Below are 25,875 nucleotides of genomic sequence, written 5' to 3'. Positions count from 1 at the left end.
AGAGAAACCCTGTCTTGAAAAACAACAACAACAACAACAACAAAAATTGTCTTTTTATTATCTGTGAAGAGTTGTCTGGAATTTTTATGGGGACTGTATTAAATCTCTAAATTGCTTTTAGTATGATGGCTAATTTCACTGTACTAATGCTACCCATGAGGCCACCCATTGGTGTCATCAGCAGGAAGCTGGGTCAGTTCTCCTGCTCTCCTGCCCTTGGAGATGGCTCACCCACACCCACACCTCCAGAACCAACTCTGCTGTGCACAGGGCCCACCCTCCCAAGGGCTGCAGCCTGCAAGGGGCCGGGCCAGCTCTTCTGCTCTCATGCCTTCACCTGCGCAAGCTCACTTGCTCTCTCGAGTGCTACAGCTAGTGAGGCAGTAAGACTAGCTCTCTTCCCCTTAGGGTCAGCTCTCCTAATTACAGCAGGTGGAGAGGGAGGAGAGGGAGGAGAAGGAGGGCATCACTCCTGTACCCCCTCCACCAGGGCCCGCTGTACCGTGCTGTCCAGGTGAGGTGCGGGGCCAGTTCTCCCAAGTGGAGTGCTGCAGCTGTTTAGGGACAGGGACAGCTCACCTTTTCTCATGCCCTTGGGGCCATCTCCCCCGACTGCCATAGGCGGTGGTGGGTGAGAGGAGAAAGGCCATCACCCCTGCACTCATGTCACCTCATAGCACATAGATTACAGGGCCAGCTCTCCCTAGGTTTTGACCTCAGGGCTGGCTCATACATACCCCAACCCCTGATCAGGGCCGGCCCTCCTGTGCCGTCCAGGCAAGGTACAGGGCCCGCTCTCCTGAGCGCTGTAGATGGTAAGGGGCAGGGCCAATTCTCCAGCTCTCATGACCCTGGAGCCAGCTCTCCTGACCACCACAGATGGTAAAGGCGTTAGGATCAGAAAAATCCAAAACAATCCAAGAAGTCACAAGGGTCCAGCAAAGCCAGATCTTTATTTGAATTAGGCAGCAAAAACTCACCAGTCAGGGACAATAGCACAGACTTGGGAGCCAACTGTGCCTTTGGAAATTCATCTTAGTATTTAAGCAGATGAAAAAAAATGTATTGTACTCAGACTGCTTCGGATCCCTCAGAGGCATAGAGAAGACACAGGAACTGAACTGTGACCCCTGAGCCAGACTGTCACAGAGCTTCTAAGATTGGAATCTGTAAACATCTGTGCCAAGTTATGACTGCATTCTTCCACCAGTCAGGATTTGGGGACAGGGGACTTTCATAGGAACGTGTCTTTGTGGTACACTTATCCTGTTCCATTGGTTGGGTTATTGAATTGTGGTGGGGCGACTTGCCTAGCATTCATATCTGAACTTGCCAACCAGGATGTCAGGTACCCACGTACATGCCTCTTTCTGCCAAGCAGGATGTGGGTTACCTAGGGAGGTCTTGGGAACCTAATCTTTATTTGATGCCTATTCAAAATTGAATTTTTATTTAAAATGGCTTCACTTTGGTTCCTTCTTACAAGAGGTAAGGCAGGCAAGGTATCACCCCACCCCCACAGCACCTCATGGCAGACAAATGTTGGGGCCAGCTCTCATCCTTGGTGCTGGCTCACCTGGGTCCCCACCACTAGGTCAGCTCTGTGCTGTCCAGGTGAGGTTCAGGGCCTACTCCCCTGGGTGCTGCAGCAGGTGAGGGACAGGGCTCATGACCCTGTGGGAAGACTCCCAGACTGCCAGAGGTGGCGAGGGGAGTGGGTGGGCAGCATCACCTCTGAGCCTCTGCCTCAGGACCAGCTCACCCACACTCCTGCCGCCAGAGCCAGCTCCACTGTACTGCCCAAGTGAGGTTCAGGGCCAATTTTCTCACATGCTGCCATTGGCGAGAGAAAGGTCCAGCTCTCCAGAATGCTTCAGCCAGTGAGGGATTCACTGCTGCCCTAACCAGGAAGTCCTCATATTCTCTAGTTGTAGAATGAGCCGTGGGCATCCACATTGTCCCTTGTCACTGCATAGCCTGGGACTCAGAGATGGCCCTCAGTGGTAGCCTCATGAGACCTCACCATGGCCCCAGGTGGTGGGGCTAGCCACTTGAAACAGGCTACTTCTTTCCACCCCCAAGTCTCCAGTTCTACCTCTCTTCACAGAGCTCAAGCTGCTCCACTTCTCTTTCTCTCCCATCTCAGAGACTCCCATCTCCCATCTTTCACACACTCAAATATTATGGTGGTTCCCGCTGCAGGCTGGACACATGGCTGGTGGGCCCCTGGGTGACAATCCCAGGCTGTGTGGTGTGGTGGCAAGTGGGTGTCTATGTGCCACCTGTGCTGTGTGCTGGAGGGCAGGTCTGTGGGTGGCATGGCAGTCTGCTGGTCTCCGTCTATCTTCCTCCTGCTGCACTGTACTGCCTGCACTTGATTAGATTTGATTTTTATGAGTTCTAGGCGTAGAACAGCTTTGGCCACCAAATCAGGCATCAAGCTAGAATGGACAAAAGACTTCCATCTGTTCTGCCCCTGCCTGATAGACGAATACCACCACCACCAAGGTGTCTCTGCCCATTGCTGGGGGTAGGATGTTGCTATCTACTTTTAATACAGTTGTGTAACTTGGTCATCCTATGCTCCCCTAACAGTGAGAGCAGGGGCTGTCTCTGACTCTTTTACCCATGGCTGGGTTACCTCTCCCAGCCTTAATATGGGGGGAGGTGCCTAGTCCTACTACAACTTGATCTGTTTGGTAGTTAATCTCTTTAGGTTGGAGTTTTCCTTTTAGCACCTTCTCTAGGGCTGCCATTTACAGATACTGATTAAATTTAGTTTTATCATGCAATGTATTATTTTTCCATCTCTTCTCTGGTGATTCTAAGTTTTGCTGAATAAAGTAGTCTGGGTTGGCATCTATGGTCTCTCAGAGTCTGTAGGACATTTGTCCAGACCCTTCTGCCTTTTAGAGTCTCCATTGAGAAGTCAGGTGTTATTCTAATAGGTCTGCCTTTATATATTATTTGGTCTTTTCCCCTTGTAGCTTTTAGTGTTCTTTCTTTGGTCTGTATGTTTAGCATTTTGAATATTATGTTTTTGGAGGATTTCTTTTCTGCTCCAGTCTAATTGGTGTTCTGTGTGCTTTTTTTGTACCTCGATAGCTATTGCCATCTTTAGGTTAGGGAAATTTTCTTCTATGATTTTGTTGAAGATATTTTCTGTGTCTTTGACCTGGGTTTCTTCTCCTTCCTTCATTCCTGTTATTCTTAGAATTGGCTCTTTTGTAGAGTCCTGGATTTACTATGTAAGGTATTTTATTTTATTTTATTTTATTTTATTTTATTTTATTTTATTTGGGTTTACATTTTCTTGGACTGAGGAATTCATTTCTTTTATCATATTTTCAATGCCCAGGAGTCTCTCTTCCATCTCTTGTGTTCTGTTGGTGATGGTTACCTCTGTGGTCCCTGTTTCTATTCCTAAATTTTCCTTTTTAGATTTCCCTCGCTCGGTTTGGGTTTCCCATGTTGTCTCTATTTCCACTTTCCAGTCTTTTTCCTCATTGCCTCCTACTCTGTCTATTAAATTCCTCTTTAAGGACCACTAACATATTCATAAAGGGTATTTTAAGTTTTGTCTTATATTTGTGTAACAAGAGAATGTTGCAGTTCTTAGAGCCCACTGATTCAAGGATTGCTGGTCTCTAGTGGAGACATAATATCCTGATATGTTTTCACACTAGAGTCTAGGCATCTGGATTTGTGATGATTGTAATTCTGAGTGCTGACATCTGGTTTTGTCTTTGTTGGGCGAGTGTTGTGGTACTTGGTTTTTGTTGCCTTTGGAGGGTTTAGTGGCTGTATGTTGCCTGGTAGGGAACTCTTCTGGGATCCTGCCTTGTGAAGTTACTAGGGATTCTGGGTAAAATGTGTTTCTACTTATTGGAAGTCAACATTTAGAAATAGGGATGGGCAGGGGTGGGAGGGAGTGGTGAGAGAGTTCACAGGAGGGAAGAAAGCAGGATGTTCTACAAGGATTGGCTTGGGTCCCTGGAAACTGGGACAAAGAGTAAGGAGAGGCCACAACAGGTAGTCTGCTACGGAGCTGGAGATGACACTGGGAATTGGATATGGAGGACAGGAGAGAGAGTAAAGATCTGAAGCTTCCTATGTGCTCATCTGGTCTCCTTGTTCCTAGAATGCTTGGCTGGTGGGGTCCCAGAGAATGCCTGCTGGACTTGAGATTTGGGATACAGGATGAGAAGGGAGGGAAGTTGGAGGAGATCTAAGTGATGCTGGAGATGAGGTCGGATAGCCACAGCAGGTGAGGTACTACAGATTTGGGGGTGTGACTGGGGTGCTGGATTGGAGGAGGTGAGTTAGGCTCCCTCCAAGTTCTCTGTTAGCTCAACTATTTGGTATGATTTGACTCTGTCTCATTGGCTCCGTTCCATTACAAAAGTATTTGTTTTATGACTAAGTTTTTTTTTTATTAATTGAAAACCTTGGCAGACATTTTATTCTGTCAATTTGAAAACTGGATAATAAATATTTTAATTTTCTGTTCATTTTGTGAGTCATTAATATTTCAGGACTGTATTACAAGAAAGTTGGACTCTGACATGATATTTAGTGTCATAGGATGGAAAGGATGTCACTGTTGTCCTGATTATCATGTTCCTCCTAACAGTGGCTGGCCACCATGTGCCTTTGCCTCTAGGCAAGGTCACAGAACACAGCTCTGCATCAAATAATTTGGGACTAGGAGAGATTCGACTTTCTTCTTTTCAACCATTTGATTTCTACAGAGAACACATATGCCTTCTATATGGGAAAAATTATTTTAAAAATCAAGAGCCCTAGGCTTCAAATTTGCATGCAATATATCATATCATGTGATTATAAATACAAATAAAGCATTGTCAAAGAAAAGGGTCCTCAGATAATACTCACCAAAGAATAAGGAAAGTGACACGTGTGCGTCCTATGACTGAAGTGATAGGGTTAATTAGAACGTGTACCTTAGAAAGAAGTAGGTGTTGGTAGCTGGTGTCTCATAGGCTTCTGGGAGTGTTACTACCTGAAACTTAAGTGGTACAATGCTTCCTTTAAAAGTCTTGAAGTGATTGTTCATACAAAACCTTATTATATGGACTACATTTGTTAATTGTGCAGCAATTTATATTTGTGTTCATGGTTTAAGTGTCTTTATACCATTTGTGACAATTTCTGTCTGGTTCAATGTTTGGAACAACACAAATGTTTTTTTTTTTCCCTAAAAATGTATTAAGTAAAAAGAAATAGCAAATACATCTTAAATGTATAACAAAACACATCCCACTTGTTACATATTTATTATTCTCACTAGTTAAACATTTATTATTGCTACATTGGCTGATGACTGTTATTTTTGTTTTATAATATAACCATTGAGAGGAAATAACAGTTAGCAGGAACAAACTCGCTAAGTTTAGTGGAGAAATGAGTAAGGTCTGTTCCCCAGTGTCCCCCAGGGTAGGGAAGGAAGATTCTTGTTCATTTCCTCTTATGCTGTACTTAGAAGACTTTACTAAGGGAAGGCAGGGTCTTTATTCATGTGCATAAGAGTCATAGAATGTTTATACAATATATGCATGCTAAAATTTATAAAAGAAGACCTCACAGGCAATCTATAAAATACATATACTTTGGTTTTGTCCATGGGACATTCACATCAGTCACATCAGGTGCTAGCTGCTTCAAATGACTTTTATGAGTAAAGAAGGTACCCAAAATGAGTGTACTTATGGGCACACTTGGGAAGGATGGACTTTGCTGTACTAATGCCAGGCGGGTAATGGCTGTCTTTACAATACACGCAAGGTTAGTTCATAGTGACTGATTTGGCCGGGAAACAACCCATTATACACGTTTATGGAGGAACTGGATGGAGGGAATGAAACTGCTTTCAAATTATGAGACAAAATTAGGCAGTTAACAATGTGCCAGAAGGCTGGTCTCCAACTGAAAATGACCTTGAAAAATAAAACTATCAAACTAGAGAGGAACCAAGGGCATAGAATGAAATCAGAAAGAATATAACCTCAGAATGGCTTGTTGGAAGGTTTGGAATAGTTGACTGAGGGTTGGCTGAGGAACAACACTGTCATTTTATCAGGGAAAAAATGATACAGGAGACAATGGTACATAGGGATACCCACATAACCTCTGGTAAAGTCAGGAGCCGTTTATTCACAGAATATGGGTGACTAAACCATGCTCCTTTATCTTAAAGAATAAGAATGTAGCAACCAGTAAGTACAGGATGTGGGGCAGCGTGGGCTTGGGCAAGCCTGTTATGTAAAGACGCTACAAATGATATCTATATGATAAAACACGTCACTTGTCTGAACTATGTGAAAGTCAGTTGAGAAACCCACTCCCCCAGAAGCCTGTGGCAACATCCTAGGGGGTCTTGCCGTAATCCGTAGAAGAGAAACAAGGAACAACAAACGGATGGGAGGAAGAAACCTCCTTAGCCGGTTTTCCCCAGGCTAGCCTTCTTTATGCTCTTGCTGCAGCTTCAGTGGCTTCCAGTGTCTGCAGGCATGTTTACCCCCAGCATTCCTTTGTTCTGTACCTTTTACCAGCATATTTTATTGAATTCCCGTAACCCTTTTCTGAGCAGCATATGCTCACGTGACTAGAAATTGATTCATCCCGTTGCATTTTGTTCTGTCCCATCTTTCAAAGTTAGTGTTGGTGGCTCTCACTGAATGCTTTAACCTCCCTGGTCCTCCGAGATCGACAGTACTCTCCTTGCCACTTCTCCTTTCTGCCTTCACTTCTTTTTAGACCCAGTTATGGGCACCATTGGCTCCCGGAACACCGCTCCTTCAATTTGACACAACCTTGGAGAATTCATCTGCCCCACTATCCCTGCACCTAACATTCTGGGGTAACAATTTTGGTTATTATACAGTTTAAATCTTACAAGAATATTTCAAAAAAATATACATAACATCTATCAGAGTCAGCAGTGGGTGGCTGAACTACGCTTCTTTACCCTAAATAAAACAACATGCACGCCAGAGCAAGGACATAGAGCTATGGTACAGTTTTCAACCTCAGGGAAATTCGTGGAGTACAATTATGTAATCCACAGTCTACAACAGATACAAGCCATGGTACCTGTGATGTTCTCTACAGCTATTTTTTCCCTGCTGATGATCACTGCTGCGTGTAGGGCACTGACTTCTCTCCAGGCCATCTGTCCCATCGCCCCATCTTCCAAATTAACATTTTGTACCCATGCCATCTCAAATTAGAAATGCATAAAATGTGACTCATAATTTCCCCGTTAAAGATGTCCTCCCCCATCCCTGTGTGTCTTATTCTTTTTAGTGGTGTTACAACTCTCCCCACCATACAGATTTAATGCTATGAATCATCTTGGATTCTTTGTGCCCAGTTAGGCATGAAAATGCTCTAAGCTCTTTCTGTGAAATGTCCCTTCTCTAGATCCTGCAGGAATCTCAGTGAAATAATGCTTATTACCACACACACACACACACACACACACACACACACACACACACAAAGCATACACTTCCTAGTTAGCCTTGCCTACCTGAAGGTCTCTGAAAAGTCTATCAAATCCTAGCTCAGCCTCAGAGAAACAGGCAGAAACCGAGGTCTTGGTAGCACTGAATACTGGGCCCCCACTAACAATGTGTAGCAATTCAAATGTCTGTTTCTACACAGAACACTGAACTCTTCCTACAACCACTAATGAAAGGCTAGGTAAGGATTTTAGGTATTCTGTTGGGGTGCTGAGCATATGATCACTGTCTGCGTTTGAGGGGAAGTGAGTCTAACTGGTAGCTAGACTTCTTCTTACCAACTCTATCGCTAGGGACAACTCCTCTCTCTGGACAGAGCCTTTTGATACTACAACTTATTTACTATACAAAGTATATCTAAGTCTCTCTCCCCTCCTCCCCTCCCCTCTCCTCTCCTCTCCTCTCCTCTCCTCCCCATTCTCTAACTATTTATAATTTTTGTAAAAACAGAATCTCACACTGTAGCCTAGGCTGGCTTCAAGACAGTCCTTGAACCTTAGCCTACTAAGTATGTGTGTGTGTGGGTGGGGGGGGGTATTATAGGAGTAATTCACTGTGTCCAGCTCAATATCTCTTGAAAACACTCTTGCTTTCTCAAAGATCTCCTGTGCCCTGGGTGCAGCCAAGAACTAATGAATCAAAGCCAAGACTACTATCTTTTCAAAGTTGCTCTAAGGTTGGTTGGTCTGGATTGCATCTGGAAACTTGACTTTCAGGATCAGAATCATAATTCCCTTATCAGAGTGGCCCCTTGTGCCAAAGCTAATCATGCAGCCAGCATGGTTTGTGCCAAACACCTGCTTTTCTTCTTTAAGTATGAAACGTTGGTGCATGAAGACCAAAGTTGGATGTGACTGGTGCCCGATTAAGAACTCTGGCCATGCATTTCTAACAAGCTTTCCTTGTGTAGAGGCTTTCTCCTCATCAGCTCACTAGGATAGTAGTCCAGGGGTCTGCACCTGGCATCCTCTGGACTTCAGCCCTTGCACCTGTTCTCAGGCATGATTTTGCTTTATATCCTTGTGAGATAAACAATCAGAGCTACACGTAGAACTCTAAAAACACAACTGTGAGTTTTCCTAAAAAATTATCAGACTCAGGGGGGATTTGAGGTTCTTGGTACAACTTATTCTTCTCCCCCGAAAGAGGAGAGAAAGAAGTATGTTAAAAATGACTATAATTGGTGCCCCACCCCACATGGATGGATGCCCTTTTCTGAGAAGCTGAGTCTGTTTCCTACCATGGAATCTGGATGAGCTGTGTCTCTGCTGGAAATGGTGCTGTGTGACTTTGATTAAAACCAGGGAAAATTCCTCTCAATTCACTTGGTGTCACATTCATTCTCGGAACTTGGCCCCCACTGAGGAAGCCCAGGCACACACACAGGAAGGGCCTGTGCAGTTCTTCTAGCCCGTAGCCCAGAACAGATCTCAGTGGAAATGTACCATTAACTATCACCTGCAATGAGGAGATGCTCCCAGATCCTGAGTCTCAAGAAACCCTCAGTTTTCAGGTTGGCCCAGCTGATGCCCTAGGTGTGTGTTATGAGGTGCTGCCTTTGATGTATCTTGTCTGAATTCCTGATCCATGGAATGGAGTTTGCATATGGCTTTCTGTCTGTCCCCATCCGGAGCAAGGCACTGGTGCTCTTTCCTTGTCACCAGTGGCTAACATAGACCAATGATGTAATCCACAGCCCTTTTTCTTTCTGAACTTAGCTGGAGATGGCTTGGCGCCCTTTCCACTCTCATCGGTACTGGAGATGCCACAGAAGCCTCTTGGACTCACATTTTGTCTCCACTCCAGTGCTCTCTTTATCAATACCCCTTTTCAGGACTGCAGCTCCTTCCAGATCTTGGCCCATGCCACAATACCTAAGGTAGCGCAGAAGAGATGACTCTTAGAGAGCCCCTCTTTGTGACCATCCAAAGAAAGTAAAAGGCAGTGTGACAGGTCACCAATTTTGAAAGTTATCAACTGGATTGGGGCCAGGAGACATATTTTTCTTATAAATTATCTACTAGACTTCTTTCTGTTCAGAAGAAAGGGACCCTTCATGGTTAAACAGCAGGGATGGGGAAAACACTGATTAAAACCTGCTGTCCCGACTTACTTCTCTTTCAACTTTTCTTCCCAAAGGTTCCCAGATAGACCCCATTTTCTTCACTCCCCAAGTCTGTACGCCATTGGAGTAAAGGATATTTTCTGTATACAACTAAGGGAGCCCTGGGTTCTCCTGTTTGACTACTGGTGTTCTGATTCCCCAACCCTGTGCATTTACAGTGAGGTGAATATCTTGCTGGGGAAAAGTGATTTTTTGTGCTTCAAGCCAGCATTACTTTGGTCTTTGACTAGTATTGCTCTGAAACACATTTTAAACTCCATTTAAGCAAATGAGTAGTTGCGCACACTGATGGAAAAACACATTAATTTTTAAATTAACTTCCTGTATTTATTGGTTTGCATGGTGCTCCAAATTGTTTGCTTTTCTGGGATTCCCACTACCCTGGCTTTGCCTTTGGGCCTGAGCTGCAGTCACTGTGGGGTACCTGCTTCTTTTGTGGTCCATCTCAGGGCTTTTGTTTCCTTTGAAAGGTTCCTTGTTTTATTTTCTAATGAGAAAGTTCATCTTCCCAGTTCCTAATGATTTTGTTGTTGCTTCTGAATGCCTGCTTTGTTTCGACCTTTCTGATTCCCAGTCATCTACTTTATCAGTCTCTCGCTGTCTAGTGTCTGCTCTGCCGCCATGGCTTTGACGCTTCTCCTTGTTCCAAGGGCCTCAGTATTCTCATGTTGCATGAGAAATTATGTCAAGATGCTTTTAGCAAGATGCCCACCATCCAGCTTAAACTGAATCAGGCAGTAAAAACAATCGATTGGCTCGCATTTTGGAGACGTTAGACCTCGGGAAAGGATCAATACTACAATGTATCCTGTTTCTTATCGACTCTCCAATCTGCCTTTTACAAGTGTTGGCTTCAGGGGCTAGAGAGACCTGGGTTTAATACCCAGCCCTGAAAAAATAAATAAAAAGAAAAGAAAACTTGATTTCACAATATACTGGCTGCAGGGGGCAGGGCTTCCAGTAGCAATCTGCTTTAGAAGCATTCTCATTTAAGTCAGCAAGGTCTCTAATGACTTGTTTTAATCTCTGAAGACCTGCTGACTTGAGAATGGGGTGAAAAATACCTCACTTTTCTTAGGCCTGTTAGAGTCTACTCCTACTTCTGGGCGGAGGTCACCCTGGTACACACTGACAGTTACACAATGCAAGAAGGGACCCAGGGTGAGCTGGGATGAACGCTCAACATTTTGTACGAAAGATGAAGCTCACATCCTCCTTGGATCTCTGACCACTCTGGTCACTTGAAATTGGCATCAGCAGGGGTATTTATATCACAGAAACTGGTGACTTTTACCCACTGGCTCATTTATCCGGCTGGCAGGTGTGCTGGAATGTGAGTTAACAGGCAGCAATCTTTTGTCTGGTTTCTCTGATTTCAGAATCACTCCTGTCGGTACACATGTTGATCTTAAATACTTTTACTGAGATAAAATTCACATACTACAGAATCCATCCCTTCTAAGCACTCGGCTTCTTTCACTTCAAGTTGATTCTTTACTCAGGCCATGGTATTCATTAGTCCTTCAGTTCCCTTGGCACAGTGTAGCATCTGTTTATCCATCCATCGAGGATATCCATCCATAGGGAGGTGGTGGGGGTAGGGAGGGTGACAGGGGTGGGGGGGGCGGGGTTGCTGCTGGAACTCCTCAGGCAGGACCTGGCCACTTTCCTGACTTGAGGGTTTACAAAGTTTACTAAGTATACAAAGTTTACAAAGGTCCACAGCCTGTCCCTTGAGTGACATGAATGGCCAACGTGCTCAACCCATGATGGTCACAGATAAGTGGATCCTGTGGTTGAAAGTATGATTAAAATCTCAATTTAAAAAAAGAAAGAAAGAAATCTGAGATGAGAGTGTCTTTGGTATTCTTTAATGGTTTTATAGCATGGGCACTTTCATTTCAATTTTGTTCTGGTACTTTAAACTTAGAACTGATTTAAAGCAGAAATGAGGTGATAAGTTTTTTTCAGGCCTTATATTGTAGCTCTGCCGTCACTCCTGGTATAGTCAGAAAGAACCATTGCTTTCTTGGGAAATGGTCAACAATAGTGCCATATTTATTACTATGAAGCTTGAAGTGGCCTAAGGATAAGCATCTTAAACTCTATTGGGTTGTCTTGAGTCAAATTTCTCATAAGAATGAGTCTTGGAGCTTGATATCCACCACTGTGAAAAGTATGATTTAATACTAATTATTAAAAATTTAACACAAGATACTGTTCTTTCGAATAATTCTGACTCACCAATAAAAAGCATTGAAGAAAGTAGTTAACTCTAATTATGTTGGTTTTATTTAGATTACTGTGATGTGTAAATTGTCCTCCATGCTTGTATATAGTTTAGAAATTTTTTTATATGCATGCTACTATACATTTTTAAAGTCTTATAAATCAAAACTACAGTGAGCTTGATTCTTCTTTCAGGACTGGAAGTTCTTTAAAAAAATCCCTAACCAGTGTTTAGTTGTTCTTCATTGAAGCATTTGGTAAAACCAAATTAATCAGTCATTGAAAAATTCACCTTTAGTCATAAAACCCAAGTTTTGGTACATGCTCCTTTGAACATATACTTCAGTCACTGATCATTATTATTATTATTTTCTCATTGTAGGCCTGTCCACGCCAAGAAGAGTATTCCATAGTCCACAGGAAGTGCCGTTCTCAGTTCACAGACCTCAATGGCTCCAAAAGATTTGGCATCAACACATGGCATGATGAGAGTGGGATTTATGCTAATTCAGAGGCAAAACAAAAACTCTACGCATTGGCTAGAAATCCTATTGTCCCACTTTAAGAAGCAATGTATACAATCAGACCCTCAAGCTAATGAAAAATAACAAATGTAGTAGTTAATAATTTTCATAATAAACACAAAGACTTCCAAATCTAAGGAAATGTTTATATCCATATTCTCATGAGATACCCTGATATTGATATTTCCCCAAATTTTACATATGTACAACTAAGAAGAGGCACATAATTCCAGGATGCAATGTTGGTTGGTTTCTTTGATATATGAAATATGCATTTCTTTTATTGTTATAAAAATGAACTATCCAACTTGTGATTGTTTAGCATGTAGAAAATTTTTTAAATTGAGCCAATTTTATTTCATTTTGGTGTATATATTTGGTATATATATTTGGGGGAATTATATGCAGGGTCTAGCACATGATAAGCAAACACTATATTACTGAGCTACATTTCCAACCAATATCTTCTCACTTAAGAAAATTAGTGAAAGCATAATAGTTGTTGATATTTAGCCATATAATATGTTTCAATACAAATATATACCATACAGCCGGGTGTGGCAAAGCATGACTATAATCCTAGCATTCAGGGGATTGAGACCCAAGGATCAAGTATTGAAGGTCAGGCTAGGCTACCTAGCAAGTATAAAAACTAAAAACAAAATGAGCCAACAAAACATCAAAAGCAAAAATAAATTACACCATGTGTAATGTTCAAGTTGGATAATTTGCTTTTCAAAGTTTTATCATTTCTCTGTTAGGAGCATTCACAGTTCTGTGTTTTAGGTATTTTGAAGTACACAATTGTAACTAAATTTACTCCCACTGCTTCGTAGAACACTAGCACTTGCTCCTTCTTTCTAGCTGGTCCTGCTTTCTGTTCTCTGTCTATTCTGCCTGTCAGCATCCTCCTGGCCCAGTGACCAGTGTTCTCTCCATGTTAAAGACATACATAAAAATAAACGTTACACTTAGATTTTACGTAAAACTGAGAGTTAAACTTTGGGCAGCATTGGTCCTACAGTGATGCTGTGTGTGTGTGTGTGTGTGTGTGTGTGTGTGTGTGTGTGTGTGTGTGTGTGTACAGGCTTTTATTTTTCTATGGTAGCTAGTTTTACTTCATTTATTCAAGGTAAAATCTTTTGAGTCTGTAAGATAGAAGGGATAAGACAGTGAGATCTTAGGAGGTCGTTGGAGGATCATCTAGGATTAGATTGAAAGAAATCTTAGGGCTGTCTTGACTTCCCTTCCCATAAATTAGGTCCTTTATGGTATTAGCCACCTGGGGCTGCAGGACAAAGTGGCTTATACAATTGAAGTCCATTTTTTTTTTTCAGAGGCTGAAAATGTCTAAAATGAAGTTTCAGGCCAGCTTTGTTTGCTGCAAGGGCTCTTCCTGGTGCTTTTCTGTGTCTTCTGATGTAGGGAAGGGATACAGATGCTCTGTTGCTATAAAACCACAGTACAGTTGGGATGGATCCCACTCTCATGACCTCACTTATCCTTAATTATCTGCTGATCACCATATCTCCCCAATAGTCATGCTTGGAGTCTAGGCTTCTGAGTATGAATTAGTGCAGGACATAGAGTAGTAGCACACAATATATATACGCAGAACACAGTAGACCAGGTTTCTATTAATAGCATATTCTAGATTCTGACTGATTTTTGAGGTAAATTTGAACTTGATTTCTCCTGAGGATGGGTTCCCTTTGTCAACCTGGCTCTTATTTCCTTTCACTATTTTTAAATTTTATTTTTAGTCCTGTGTGTGTGTTGCACACATACATGCTCATCCACAGGTTCTTGTAGAAAACCTTATCATCAGACCCCTCTGGAGCTGAAGTTACAGGTAGTCGTGTGGGTGCTGGGAATTGAGGTTGGGTCCCCTGCAAGAACAGACTGTGTTCTTAAAGGCTGAGCTGTCTTTCCAGGTAGTCCCCTTTTGCATAGAAGTCTTTACATCTTTAACTGTGTTTGCTCTCTTGTAGTCTGAGCCTCTTTTGAATGGGGTCTTGCCATCAACACACTTTTTCTATTGTCCCAGTGCAGAGTGGAGCTTCTCTGATCTCTAACAATTGCAGTCATCTTGTGTGCAGCACTAAATGCTTAACTCTTTTCCTCACTAAACTGCACATTTTGGTTACTTCTTTCTGTTCCATTTCTTGGTCCCAAGTCTGTGTAAAGCTGACTAAAAGCAACGAAGGACAGTCATGCCATAGCCTGAATGTTATACTGTCTGAATATTTATTTGCCAAATAAATTACTCTATTATTTTGGGATTCAGTCTCACTAAAATCTTTGGGCCACTGGTGAAGCAAAGCCAGATTCTTGGCCAAAAAAGCAAGACAAACAGCCTCTACTCTAGTTACCAAAATAGCCCTTGTTTCCATTTGAGCCCTTATGAGTAACGTCTTTGCAGAACACATTCTATCACCATTCTGGTCTGGCTGTTAGTGGAACTAACATAACAGCATAGTCCGTGAGTTCTTCCTATAGCACTCTATAGCTTCACTAGCCTACAACCCAAACCCTTCCAAATTCCTCCCATAGGCCAGTCTATGGACTTAAAAATCACATGGTTAATTGCATGTTTATCACAGCAATGACTCCACCCTGGTGGCAATTTTCATATTAGTCATCTTTGTCATGACAAAATACTTGACAAAGCAAGGAAAGAAAATATTTGTTTTGGCTTACGAATTTAGAGGATTACAATCCATCGTGGTGAGAGGCTAAATGTAGTGTCTTCTTTCCGGTGAGAGTGTGGAGCATCAACTTGTTCCCATGGCTGTGAGCCATGTGGTGATTTGAATGACAAATGCCTCTCATAGATTGATGTATTTGAATACTTGGTCCCCTGTTGCTGGTGCTGTCTAGGAAGGTATGAAAGTTTTAGGAGGTGGGGCCTTGCTGGAGGAAATACACTGCTGAAGGCAACCTTTGAGGTTTTGTGACCTGCCTCCACTTCCTATTCTCTCTCTGCTTCTTGTGTGTGAATACAGTGTGAGCAACTAGCTTCCTGTTCCATGGGGCCTCCCCTGCCTGTCACCACACTTTCCCCATCATGATAGAGTGTATCCTGAATGAAAAACCAAAATAGACAAGGAAGGACACTACTGCTTATTGGTGTGGTGGAGGATACATATTCTAGGTTTTTTGTTTTGTTTTGTTTTTTTGTAGATAAGAGTATAGCTACAGGCAATAAGTCCTAGGAGAGTCCAAGGTAAACATGGTCAGACAGAGCTGGGCCACGTAAGGAGAGAAGGGAGGGGAGAAGAGCCACAGGGGCAGCATGGGCCGAGAGGGTAAAGAGTAGGTCAAAAAGGCCAGGTAACTCAAGAGGCTGGATTGTATAAGAAAGGGCCCTGGAGTAAGGACAGCTTGGTTTCTTGACTAGGGAAGTTTACAGTTGGGGATGGAGTATGCTAGCTATAACCTGTAACAGGTAGGAACTGAGGGATACATGGAGAATCTTGCAGCCAAGTCCGTTTTGAGATGTTAATTCGCACCTCACTTAACAATGGATTTCAGGTTTGAATCCCAAACTTATCTCCTCTGGAACTATAAGCTAAAATAAACTCTTTCCTTCTTGATTTTTCTCTTTTGTTGGGTATTTTATCAAGCAAATGAAAAGAAACTAATAAATACCAGGAGGCAGAGAGCAAAAGAATGAGCTAAGGCTTAGATACAACTTCACAGACCTTCTTCTAGATAGTTGCAAGCTAGGCCACAACTCCTAAAGGTCCCATAGCTTTTACGTAGTATCGTAAGTTATTGATAGAGAAGAAACCTGAACCTATGGGAGAGGGGCCATTTCATATTAAATCCATAGCATCCTGAGTCTCAGAGCATTTTGAACAATGTTGTAGCTATGGGTTTGTGGCAAGCCGCCGCATTCTGCCGTAGCAAAATGGCGCCCGACCCGAAAGGGGGAAGGGAGAGAAAAAACAGCTTGCTAGGCGCATGCGCCAGGCTCCGCGACGAGCCAGCACAGAGATGCTAATGAGGTTCGGAAGTAAGCACCAATCACAGGCAGACACGTTCCCCTTAGGGCTATATAAACCAGAGGGTTTCGGGCTCGGGGTCCTTTCGCTTTGGCAAGCAAGAGAATAAAGAAGTTGTGGAAGAATCTCTGCGTGTCGAAGTCCTTCTATCCTGCAGGCAGGAGCGACGGGGGCAACATGGGTTCTTTTGGACAATGATAGACTGGTTATGAGATGTGCATGAGCTCTTTGAGGACCAGGTATAGAAGAGTTTAAAGTAGTGCTTCCCAGTCTATGGGTCGCAATCTCTTTGGGGTAGCATATGAGATATCCTGCATATAGGATATTTACATTATAATTTGTAACAACAGCAATCAACAGTTATAAAGTATCAATGACACAATTTTCTGGCTTGGGGTCACCACAACATGAAGAACTGTATTAAAGGGCCACAGCATTAGGAAGGCAGAGAACTGTTGCTTTAGAGATGTGCTTGGCTATCAAGTTACAAGGGGTAGAGTTGTGATTCATAATCTTCACTGCCAAGTTAACTGAGAGGTGCTAGGAAGTCAGTAAAGCATGCCTCTGTAGGGATTATATTAGGACCTCTAGGGAGCTGTGTGAACATGGGCCATGGCATCTGATAGCCTGAGGAAAAGCGCAAAGATACTTGTGTAGACATATGTCGTTCCATTGCTTGCTGCCACAATATGAGTTGCCCTCCACGCCATCCCTATGACAGTGGATAGAAACACCTGAAGTTCTAAGGCCAAGCAAGGCCCGTTTTGACCTGTTTATATGTTATTCTATCACAGTGAGGAACATAAAATAGACACTAGTCCATCCTTGACTACTCTGGTGGCAATTTTATCTTAAAAGATTCCAACTCTTAATATTACAACAGCAATTAAACACCAACATGAATTTTGGAGGGGATACATTCTAAGACAGAAAGTAGTCTGCACTCTTAGTGTGTGCAGCCATGTTAAAAGATAGTTATAGGAAAAATGATAATTCAATTTTGAGGATTCTAGAAGAGTTATTTTATTCTCCCGAGTTCGTTAATACTAATGAACGCTGAAATCTTAAACGTTTCATCTATCTACATAGTTTACTTTTTAAAATTGTTATTGTCCTAGAATCCTTTGTAGAGTTTCCAGGGCACTAACTAGAACTACAATAAAAAAAAAAAAAAGTAGGTCACTTTTGTTGGAAGAGAAACATTCAGGTTTCATGAGTCAAGGGGAAAAGAACTCTGACTGCTCCAAATACACTCGTGAGAGGTCCCTTCTGGGCCCTGTGCTGCTTAGAGGCACTTCTGTAGGGCCAGAGGTCTTCTGATTTTGACTGCAGGAATTCAGCAAATAAAAACAAGGGGTGCCTTTTAATGCAGGTATATCTCATATGTATATAGTATAAATACATGTACTTATCTGAATTCCTATTAAACTGGATGTCTTGTCTTTTATCTGGCAGTCTCACTCTGGCTCCCTTGGCATGGTGAGAGTGCCAGCAGGTGACAGAGGAAGTGGACCGAGAACAGTGTTTCCATTATGTTCCTTCTGGCTGATTGCATCCCTTGGCAGAAGGTCATACTTGTCCATCAGTCCTCTGCCTTCATGTTGTGGTACCCTCTTTTTTCACGTGTTTCTTATGATCCAGGGGAAATGCATCTAATATGCATGCTCTTGGTCCTGTCTTGTTGGCTCAGGGCAGCATTAACTTTCTACTTTCTCCAGATATCATCCTTAGTGAAGTAACCCAATCACAAAAGAAGTCACTAGATATGTATTCACTGTTTAGCGGATATTAGCCCAGAAACTTAGAATACCCAAGATACATCTTGTAAAACACAAGAAAATCAAGAAGGATGACTATCTTGTGGATACTTCATTCCTCCTTGGAATAAGGAACAAAATACCCATGAAAGGATATAGGTACAGAGACAAAATTTAGAGCTAAGATGAAAGGATGGACTATCCAGAGACTACCCCATCNGGGNATCCATCCCATCATCANNCACCAAACCCAGATACTAATGCACATGCCAGCAAGATTCTGCTGAAGGGACCCTGATATAGCGGCCTCTTGTGAGGCTATGCCAGTGCCTGGCAAAACAGAAGTGGATGCTCACAGTCAGCTATTGGATGGAACACAGGGCCCCCAATGGAGGAGCTAGAGAAAGTACCCAAGGAGCTGAAGGGGGCTGCAACCCTGTAGGTGCAACAACAATATGAACTAACCAGTACCCCCTGAGTTCGTGTCTCTAGCTGCATATGTAGCAGAAGATGGCCTAATTGGCCATCATTGGCCCCTTGGTCTTGCAAACTTTATATGACCCAGCACAGGGGAAGGCCAGGGCCAAGTAGTGGGAGTGGGTGGGTAGGGGAGCAGGGGCAGGGGATGGGGGTAGAGGGAACTTTTGGGATAGCATTTGAATTGTAAATAAAGAAAAAAAAACTTTCTACTTTCTCACATTTCCTGAACTGCTTCTCTATCCCTATTATGACTCAAGTAGCTCGAGTAGGCATAATATTTCCTACCTGCATGCAGAAGTAGATGATCTTGTAGGGACTCCATTTCAGGGGTGTCTTTGGGGTGTTGACAACTTTAATTTCTCACAGCACTGGAAATATTGAATCTTGGGCTCACATAAACTACCATGCAATATCCTTCCTTCTGCAGCATCTATATCACTGGTTTCTTTACCATACCCTTAATTTTCCAGCAGTTTCCAAGAACTGACCTTTTTCTACTACTTTTACACAATGTCTTGGTTTCAACTATGAAAAAAATTACACAAAATTGTGATCTTATTCTTTTAGTTAAAATGATATCAATAAGAGAATGCTTATAGCTAATGATATAAAAGCTTAGGAAATGTCAGAGATGAGATCACAAGAAATTGGTTATGAAATCATACAGTGGTTATAATGACAATCATATATGTCAAATTTACTAAGCAACACTGCCCGTATTGTCAAACAGTACTCTAGATGTTTCTGTGAGAGTGTTTAAGATGAGACATTTTAAGCTTTTGGAGTTTGTGTGAAGCGGTTTGATTTCCAAAATATGGACAAGGCTCAGCTAGTGTGCTGCCTAGATCTGTTAGCTTGCTACAAGCTGGAGTCAACTGGAAAGAGCAGGCCTCAGTCTTTCATCAAATTGGCCTGTGGGCATGTCTGTAGTGGCCCGTGGGCATGTCTGTAGTGACATTTTCTTGATTAAAAGAGGGCTCAACCCACCGTGGGTATTGTTATCTTTGGGCAGGTTGTCCTGAATTATATAGGAAGACAAGCTGATGAAGTCATTGGGAACCATCATAGTCTCTCCTTCAATTCCTTCCCCTAGGTCCCTGCCCTGAGGTCCTGCCCTGACTTCCCTTGGTATGCACTATAAGCTGAAATAAACTCTGTCCTCCACAAGGTTGTTTTGTTCAGTGTCTTATCACACATAAGAAAGTAAATCAGGGCAACCAGATGGCTGGCAGACCGAATAGAACAAGTAACAGATCTAGAAGCAAAAAGCAATTCTTTTATAAATGGTCTTCGAACTTCAACTCCAATATCAACTCTTCCAGACTTCCAGTCCTCTAGACCACGTGCTGATTTTGAATTTGCCAGTCTCAATTCCTACTATAGGGATATGCTAGTTTGTGTACTTTCTATTTCCTACAAGAGATAAAATTCTTCTGACTTATACAGTGTGCACCCTTGGATCTCATGCCACAGGGAGTCCGAGAGTAAGGTATATGTCTACCTAGTGCATGGTCCAGGCTTTTCAGTTTTCTTGACTCTGCTCAGATTTGCTATATAATCATTGAGGATATTTCAGGCTTCATATCCAGACCTAAAATGTTCAGAGGAAAAAAGTGTGATCTTCATGAGTTTGTTTCTTACATCTGGGAATTTGTTCCCAGGAGCCTCCTGGGGGCAATCTCTGCTTCATGGTTTCTGCTTTGATTGGCCTAAGAAGACTGGAGTCTTTGAACCTATGGTTAATTCCATCTTCCCTTAAATTCTATTGGGTTATCAACTGGGGAGAAGCAGGGAAGAAAGAAGCAAGTAGACTTTGCAAAAGCAGCCAGAAAATGGCTCCCGAGGACTCATCTAGATATTGACTTTTGCTTGGTTAATATCTAGGGTTGAGAGAAAGAGAGGCACCCAGAATAAAATAAAATCTGGGTATGTGCTTCTGAAAGAGTTTCAAAAAGTAAGATAAATGCAAGTATAGATATGAGCACCTCAAAATTATTCACATACTGTTCTAATATAGGTAATATTGAATATGGGTTAAAATTATTTTATTATATGTGCTTACAGAATAAGAATTTAATAAGACATTAATATTTAATGGGATGAATTCACATAGGTGCCTAATAAATGTCTCTTTGTTAGAAATATGAAAAATATGGATACATTCCAATTCTCAGGTCCTATCAGAAAAAAAAAATGCATCTAACTAAATTTAATACTGTACCTTGAGCCACCAGTATAATTCAAGTTGTAATTATAAAATATGGAGAGATACAATAAAAGTTTGTTTTTTAATACTGTATTCTTTAATGGACTGTACTCTTTTCTTTATTAAAAATTTTTGTAAACTCACAAATGGTCCAATTCAAACAGCATTTCACATGGCAGTTGATAAGATGTCAACAATTAGAGAAAGGCTATTTATATGACTAAGAGTTGCCCACATAAAAGCCCTTAGTCACTGCTTAAGGAAACAAACTGCATATTTTGATAGTAGCTTTTACAAAATTGAAGTTCATCATACGAATAAATGTTTCTAAAGTAACACATTTATATATATATATATATATATATATATATATATATATATATATATATACATGTAATCTGAAAGTGTTTTTCTGCTTAAGCCAGATGAAGAAAAGAACATTGTGAAACCATAGAGTGCTTCTGGCAGGTACCCCTTTCTCATAAGTAGTTTAAAGTCCAATGGGGTGTGTAAAGGGATCTTTTGTAGCACAGGTGAATGATGCTCTTTGGGAAGTGTTATAGTTTAGGAGAATGTTAGGAAAAGGTGGAGGCTCTGGCAGCAGATGTAGGCAGGAGACAGATTATAAAAGACCATATGTGTGATGCAGAAGACAAAGAGGTGACGGTCTTTACCTGTTTTGAGATGACCCAAAGGTAGTGAGGAAAGTGGTCCAACAGGAAATGATCTGGGAAAGAACAACCATGGGGATGCTGCTGGAAGTACTCGAGGGAGAGATGACAGTGTGCAGTGAAAGCGGAAAGCAGATAAGATGTAGAGTTCAACGGTTTTAATGATTGGTTAGATGGAAAGGGGACCAGCTAGGAATCCATGATGGCATGAATGGAAGCATTTATGGAGAGAATGACCACCAAGGGAAAGGGAGGGTATACAAGCAAAAGCATCCTTGTCCAGGTATAGCCACCATACATTGGGACATCCAGAAAGTGGCAATCCACAAGCCAACCCAGGTTCTTCTTATATGTTCTTTGCCACACCTTAAAATCAAGCTTTGCTGCAGAGAGTGATGGTGCCACAAACACTTTTAATATCTACATCATGTCAAATGGAAGTCCATTTTTTGTCAATCAATATGAAAATCCTAGAAAGGTTGAATAATTTTATCATTGCTATTTTCTCATGAATAATCTCCCTTGTACCTATTCAGCAGCAACACTTTAGAGCATAGACAACCCTATACATTCTACCCTGAAAAACTCCTTTCCAGACCCTCGACCTTCAACAGAGATTAGCCCACTGTCGAGGACTTCCAAGATTGTCCACCGTGTCAATGGCTTGGCAATGTCTTATGGTTATTTTCTCTACCTGATTTCTCTGGAGTAAGAGGTTTCGTGATTATGTCATTGTCCATTTCATCTGCTTTCTTTATTGTCTCATTCTGCCTTCCCAGTACCCATCTCCTTTATTTCTTTATTTCACAGCCATTGTCTTGATTCTTAGTGAAACCCAGAAATGCCAACATTCTTTAAAAAAAAAAAGTTCTAGTGTTACAAAAGAGCTTTTTACCCATATCCATTTAACTTTGAACTGTGTATGGAGGTTTCTACAAGCAATGTCTTTTCTTCACCTGGTTTAAACAGAAAAATGGTTGTCAGATGTCTCTACTTGGGTATAATGGGATTGGAGCCTGGACCAATGTGTTCAATCTGTGGGAATTTTCTGTGGTAAACATGCAGTTTTCAATCCAAAGAAAGTGGGGGCTAAGTTTACAAAAAGCCAGTGAGAGAGTCATTAGAGATGATGCTGTGTAGACAAAAGAGGGAAGGGGTTGCTCAAGTGTTTGGCTAAGGAATGAGTCTAACTTCTCCCCAAGGAAGGTGTGGTTGACTGGGATGTACAGTTTCCAAGAAAGTGGAGGTCCTATAAGATGTCTTCTGAGAGGCAGGCATCAGGGTGGATAAACACGCCAAAATGAGTTTAAGAGCCCTTTACTGAAGCTTTGCATCAGTTTGCATGAAGATTGCACATAGCATCCATTCTGAGTTAGAAGTTCCATGCAGGTAGGAGCATTTTCCATCTGTAGTCCCCAGAACACTGGTGCAGGTGTACTTCCTAACTATGGTGAGTAAGAGACAGATGACTGAGGTAGACTAGGATGTTAATGAGATGGATGAGGGGAAGGAAGTCATCTTCAGGTTTTAGGGAAACTGAATGAACAGTTTTGATGTGTGTTTAGGAGTTCATGTCTTACAGTCTCCTGTATGGAAAGTAAGTTGATAATTACATTCAGAAAGTGTCTATTTCCTGAATAATGGTCATATTTAGATGGCCTTTGTACTACTTCATGCATCAGAGAGTTTGCTATAATACAAAATGTAGATTGGATCCAAGAGTCAAAAGCGTTCTATTTCAGGGACTTCACCAAGCTCCTCTGTAAACTGTTTACTGTGAAACATGGTCCATCACCTGTGATGTGTTCTAGCTAAATATTTAACTTGAACACATAAGCTGTTACTTCTATTTTAGTTTGTTGGATATACAAGAGATAGAAACCACAAACATGAATGATACCACATAAAAATAACCAGATAAATATAGAAGATGGGACATTCTGTAAAACAGTTGGCCCAGTTTATTTAAAAAGTTGGTGAGATTTAAAAAATAAAAAGGAGAGTGATTCTGCAACATTGGAGGAGAAGGGGTTTAGATTGGATGACTGTTTTGATCAAACAATTTCCAGAAGCATTTTGTAACATTATGAGACACTGGGCTATTGACTGAGCATGAGAAAAATAAAAATTTATTTTTGTGGAAGTTGTAGATAATTTAGCAAACAAATCAGTATTTAAAAGATAAACATTTTTGTTAAAAACTTCACATATGTTTGTAACTGTATAAAGAGATCTGGAGCAATAAACTCTTCATAGAGATTAGGCGTAGTTTGTATGAATGCTTGTTTTATTTTCTTGCTTTTGTCTCTCCATGTTTGCTAGTATTAACACTGCGTTTATATTTGTTTGGAATACTAAAACACCTTTCTTTACTGAATGATTAAAATGGATAGAAACTGAAGGTGACAGTTAAGAAGATACTTCTTTCCTTAATGCCTCCAACAATGAAATAACACCCTTCTTCTGTGGGCTGCTGTAAGATACTACACAGTGAGATATTTTAAACAACAGGCCACTGTTCTGGAGGCTGGGGTTGAGGGGAGTTGCGGGGAGGGGGGAAGTCTGTGAGAGCTATGAGGGTCTGTGAGAGCTATGAGGGTCTGTGAGAGTTATGAGGGAATCTAAGCTGCACCTCTGCCTGGATTCTAGTTGCTCCCTGGCCTCACCCTCGGCTCTGACTTCATCTTTACACAAGTATTGCTTCTGTGTTTCAGTTCTGCTGTTCATTAAGAGCTCATGATACTGGATTAGAGGATCTCCTATTTCAACATAACTCATCTTTCCTAATTAGCCCACTATATACTCACTGCAATAGATCTGCAGGGTATCTTTGAATCCAGTCTCAGATACCCATAGGCTAAAACTATACTTGTCTTTTCTATAAACACCCCTCCACTTCTAATGAACTCAATACCAAGGGATTTGTTGCTTTGTTTTGTTATGTTATGTTTTTTAGCAATCTGTCACTCAGGGAAAAATTTTGTAGAATTAGTATTGATCCTATAAACAGTCTATGCTTATAAGACCCAGACCATATTAAGTACCAAAATGTGTATTTTTTTCTAGACCAAGCAATTCGATAAAATGCTAACTTTTAACTCTTTGTCCTGATTAATGTTTAAATCTGGCTCCCTCTACTGGATAATATGATAGCTTCCCTTCCAACTCTAAATTGGAGGCCAAAGCCTGCAGAGCCCAGATAGGGATTCACAGATGGGATTTTCCATTCTTCATTCATTTGTTGATCCCACTTCATTGACCTGCTTGTGGCTTATAATGGTAGGAAGCTTACTTCATAAACTACCCATCACTTACACACTACCATCTACTTGAAGCAGTGCTAACATTTAGCTCAGTCCTTAAGGTAAATAAATACCTGTGTGTATGACCTTGACATCCAACCTTCCCTTCGGTGGAACAAAGGCTGCTGATCTGAACAGAGGCTTTCTGAACAGGAAGATATCCAGAGAGACTTTTCTAGGTTAACTCCATTTTCCTAACAAGGAAGCACAGATGCAGAGAGAGAGAGACAATTTCCTCCAATTGTGCAAGCTCAAGATTTTGAGCTTGCATGTACCACAAATGTAAGACGCACTTCTCAAACATTTTACAGAGATTAATTAGTGAATCCGTTCAAGTTATCATAATGTTTTGACTGCTGATCCTACGTCAGACTCTCAGAGACATGCAAAGGCTTGTGAGAGGATATCTTTGCACCTCAAAGAGCTTATTGTTAACTAAATTGTATAAATGGTGATTTTAGGTTAAACATACTGCCAGGTCTACAACTTCAAATGGCCAATTACATGATATTTTTCATGTTAATATGTACTAAGCCTTGTCAGATGATTAAGAATTTATTTGCATAATCTACTCCATTGGGTCTTAACTCTAGTTCAACAAGCTTTGGATTTTGACCACTTTTTTCCCCCTAGAAATAGATGACTTTGAATAGGGGTAATACAATGTACATGCTAGCATGGAGGGATGGGTCAAAATTTTATCTTGTTAACACAGAAAATGCCTTTGGACTGGCCTAGTGAATGATCTAAAAGTTGCTTTTGATTGGAACCATCAGACTCTTCCTAAATTCACTTGTTCCCCAGAAAAACATATCTGAATATCTAGTTGTATTTATTGGTCTACTTTTCCCAGCCTTAATCCATCTCACGATGCTAAGGATCTAGTCAGGCATTTTGCAGTCAGAATATTAATTTTATCTGCCTACCACAATGACAAAATTCTTATACACTTGTATGCATATATGGACCTTCATGGAGAATTATCTAGTAAGTAGAGAGATGAAGCTCAGAAACAATTCTGACTTTATTG

At 41.5% G+C, this 25,875-nt stretch overlaps 1 protein-coding gene across 1 annotated transcript in view; it reads left to right on the top strand.

The window, feature by feature from the left end:
* The window catches only part of C1H9orf135 (chromosome 1 C9orf135 homolog), a 101,436-nt gene extending 88,880 nt beyond the window's left edge, over positions 1 to 12,556 (top strand). Inside the window, exon 6 of the mRNA XM_021218718.1 lies at positions 12,281 to 12,556. Coding sequence (XP_021074377.1) covers positions 12,281 to 12,463 — 183 coding nt within the window. The 3' untranslated portion in view covers positions 12,464 to 12,556. The remainder of the gene's footprint in view (positions 1 to 12,280) is intronic.
* Positions 12,557 to 25,875: the final 13,319 nt, after the last annotated feature.

The sequence above is a fragment of the Mus pahari genome, chromosome 1 (assembly GCF_900095145.1).
Source record: "Mus pahari chromosome 1, PAHARI_EIJ_v1.1, whole genome shotgun sequence".
Lineage (NCBI taxonomy): Eukaryota > Metazoa > Chordata > Mammalia > Rodentia > Muridae > Mus > Mus pahari.
The sequence above is the reverse complement of the archived record's forward strand: the minus strand, read 5'-3'. Positions and strand labels throughout refer to the sequence as shown.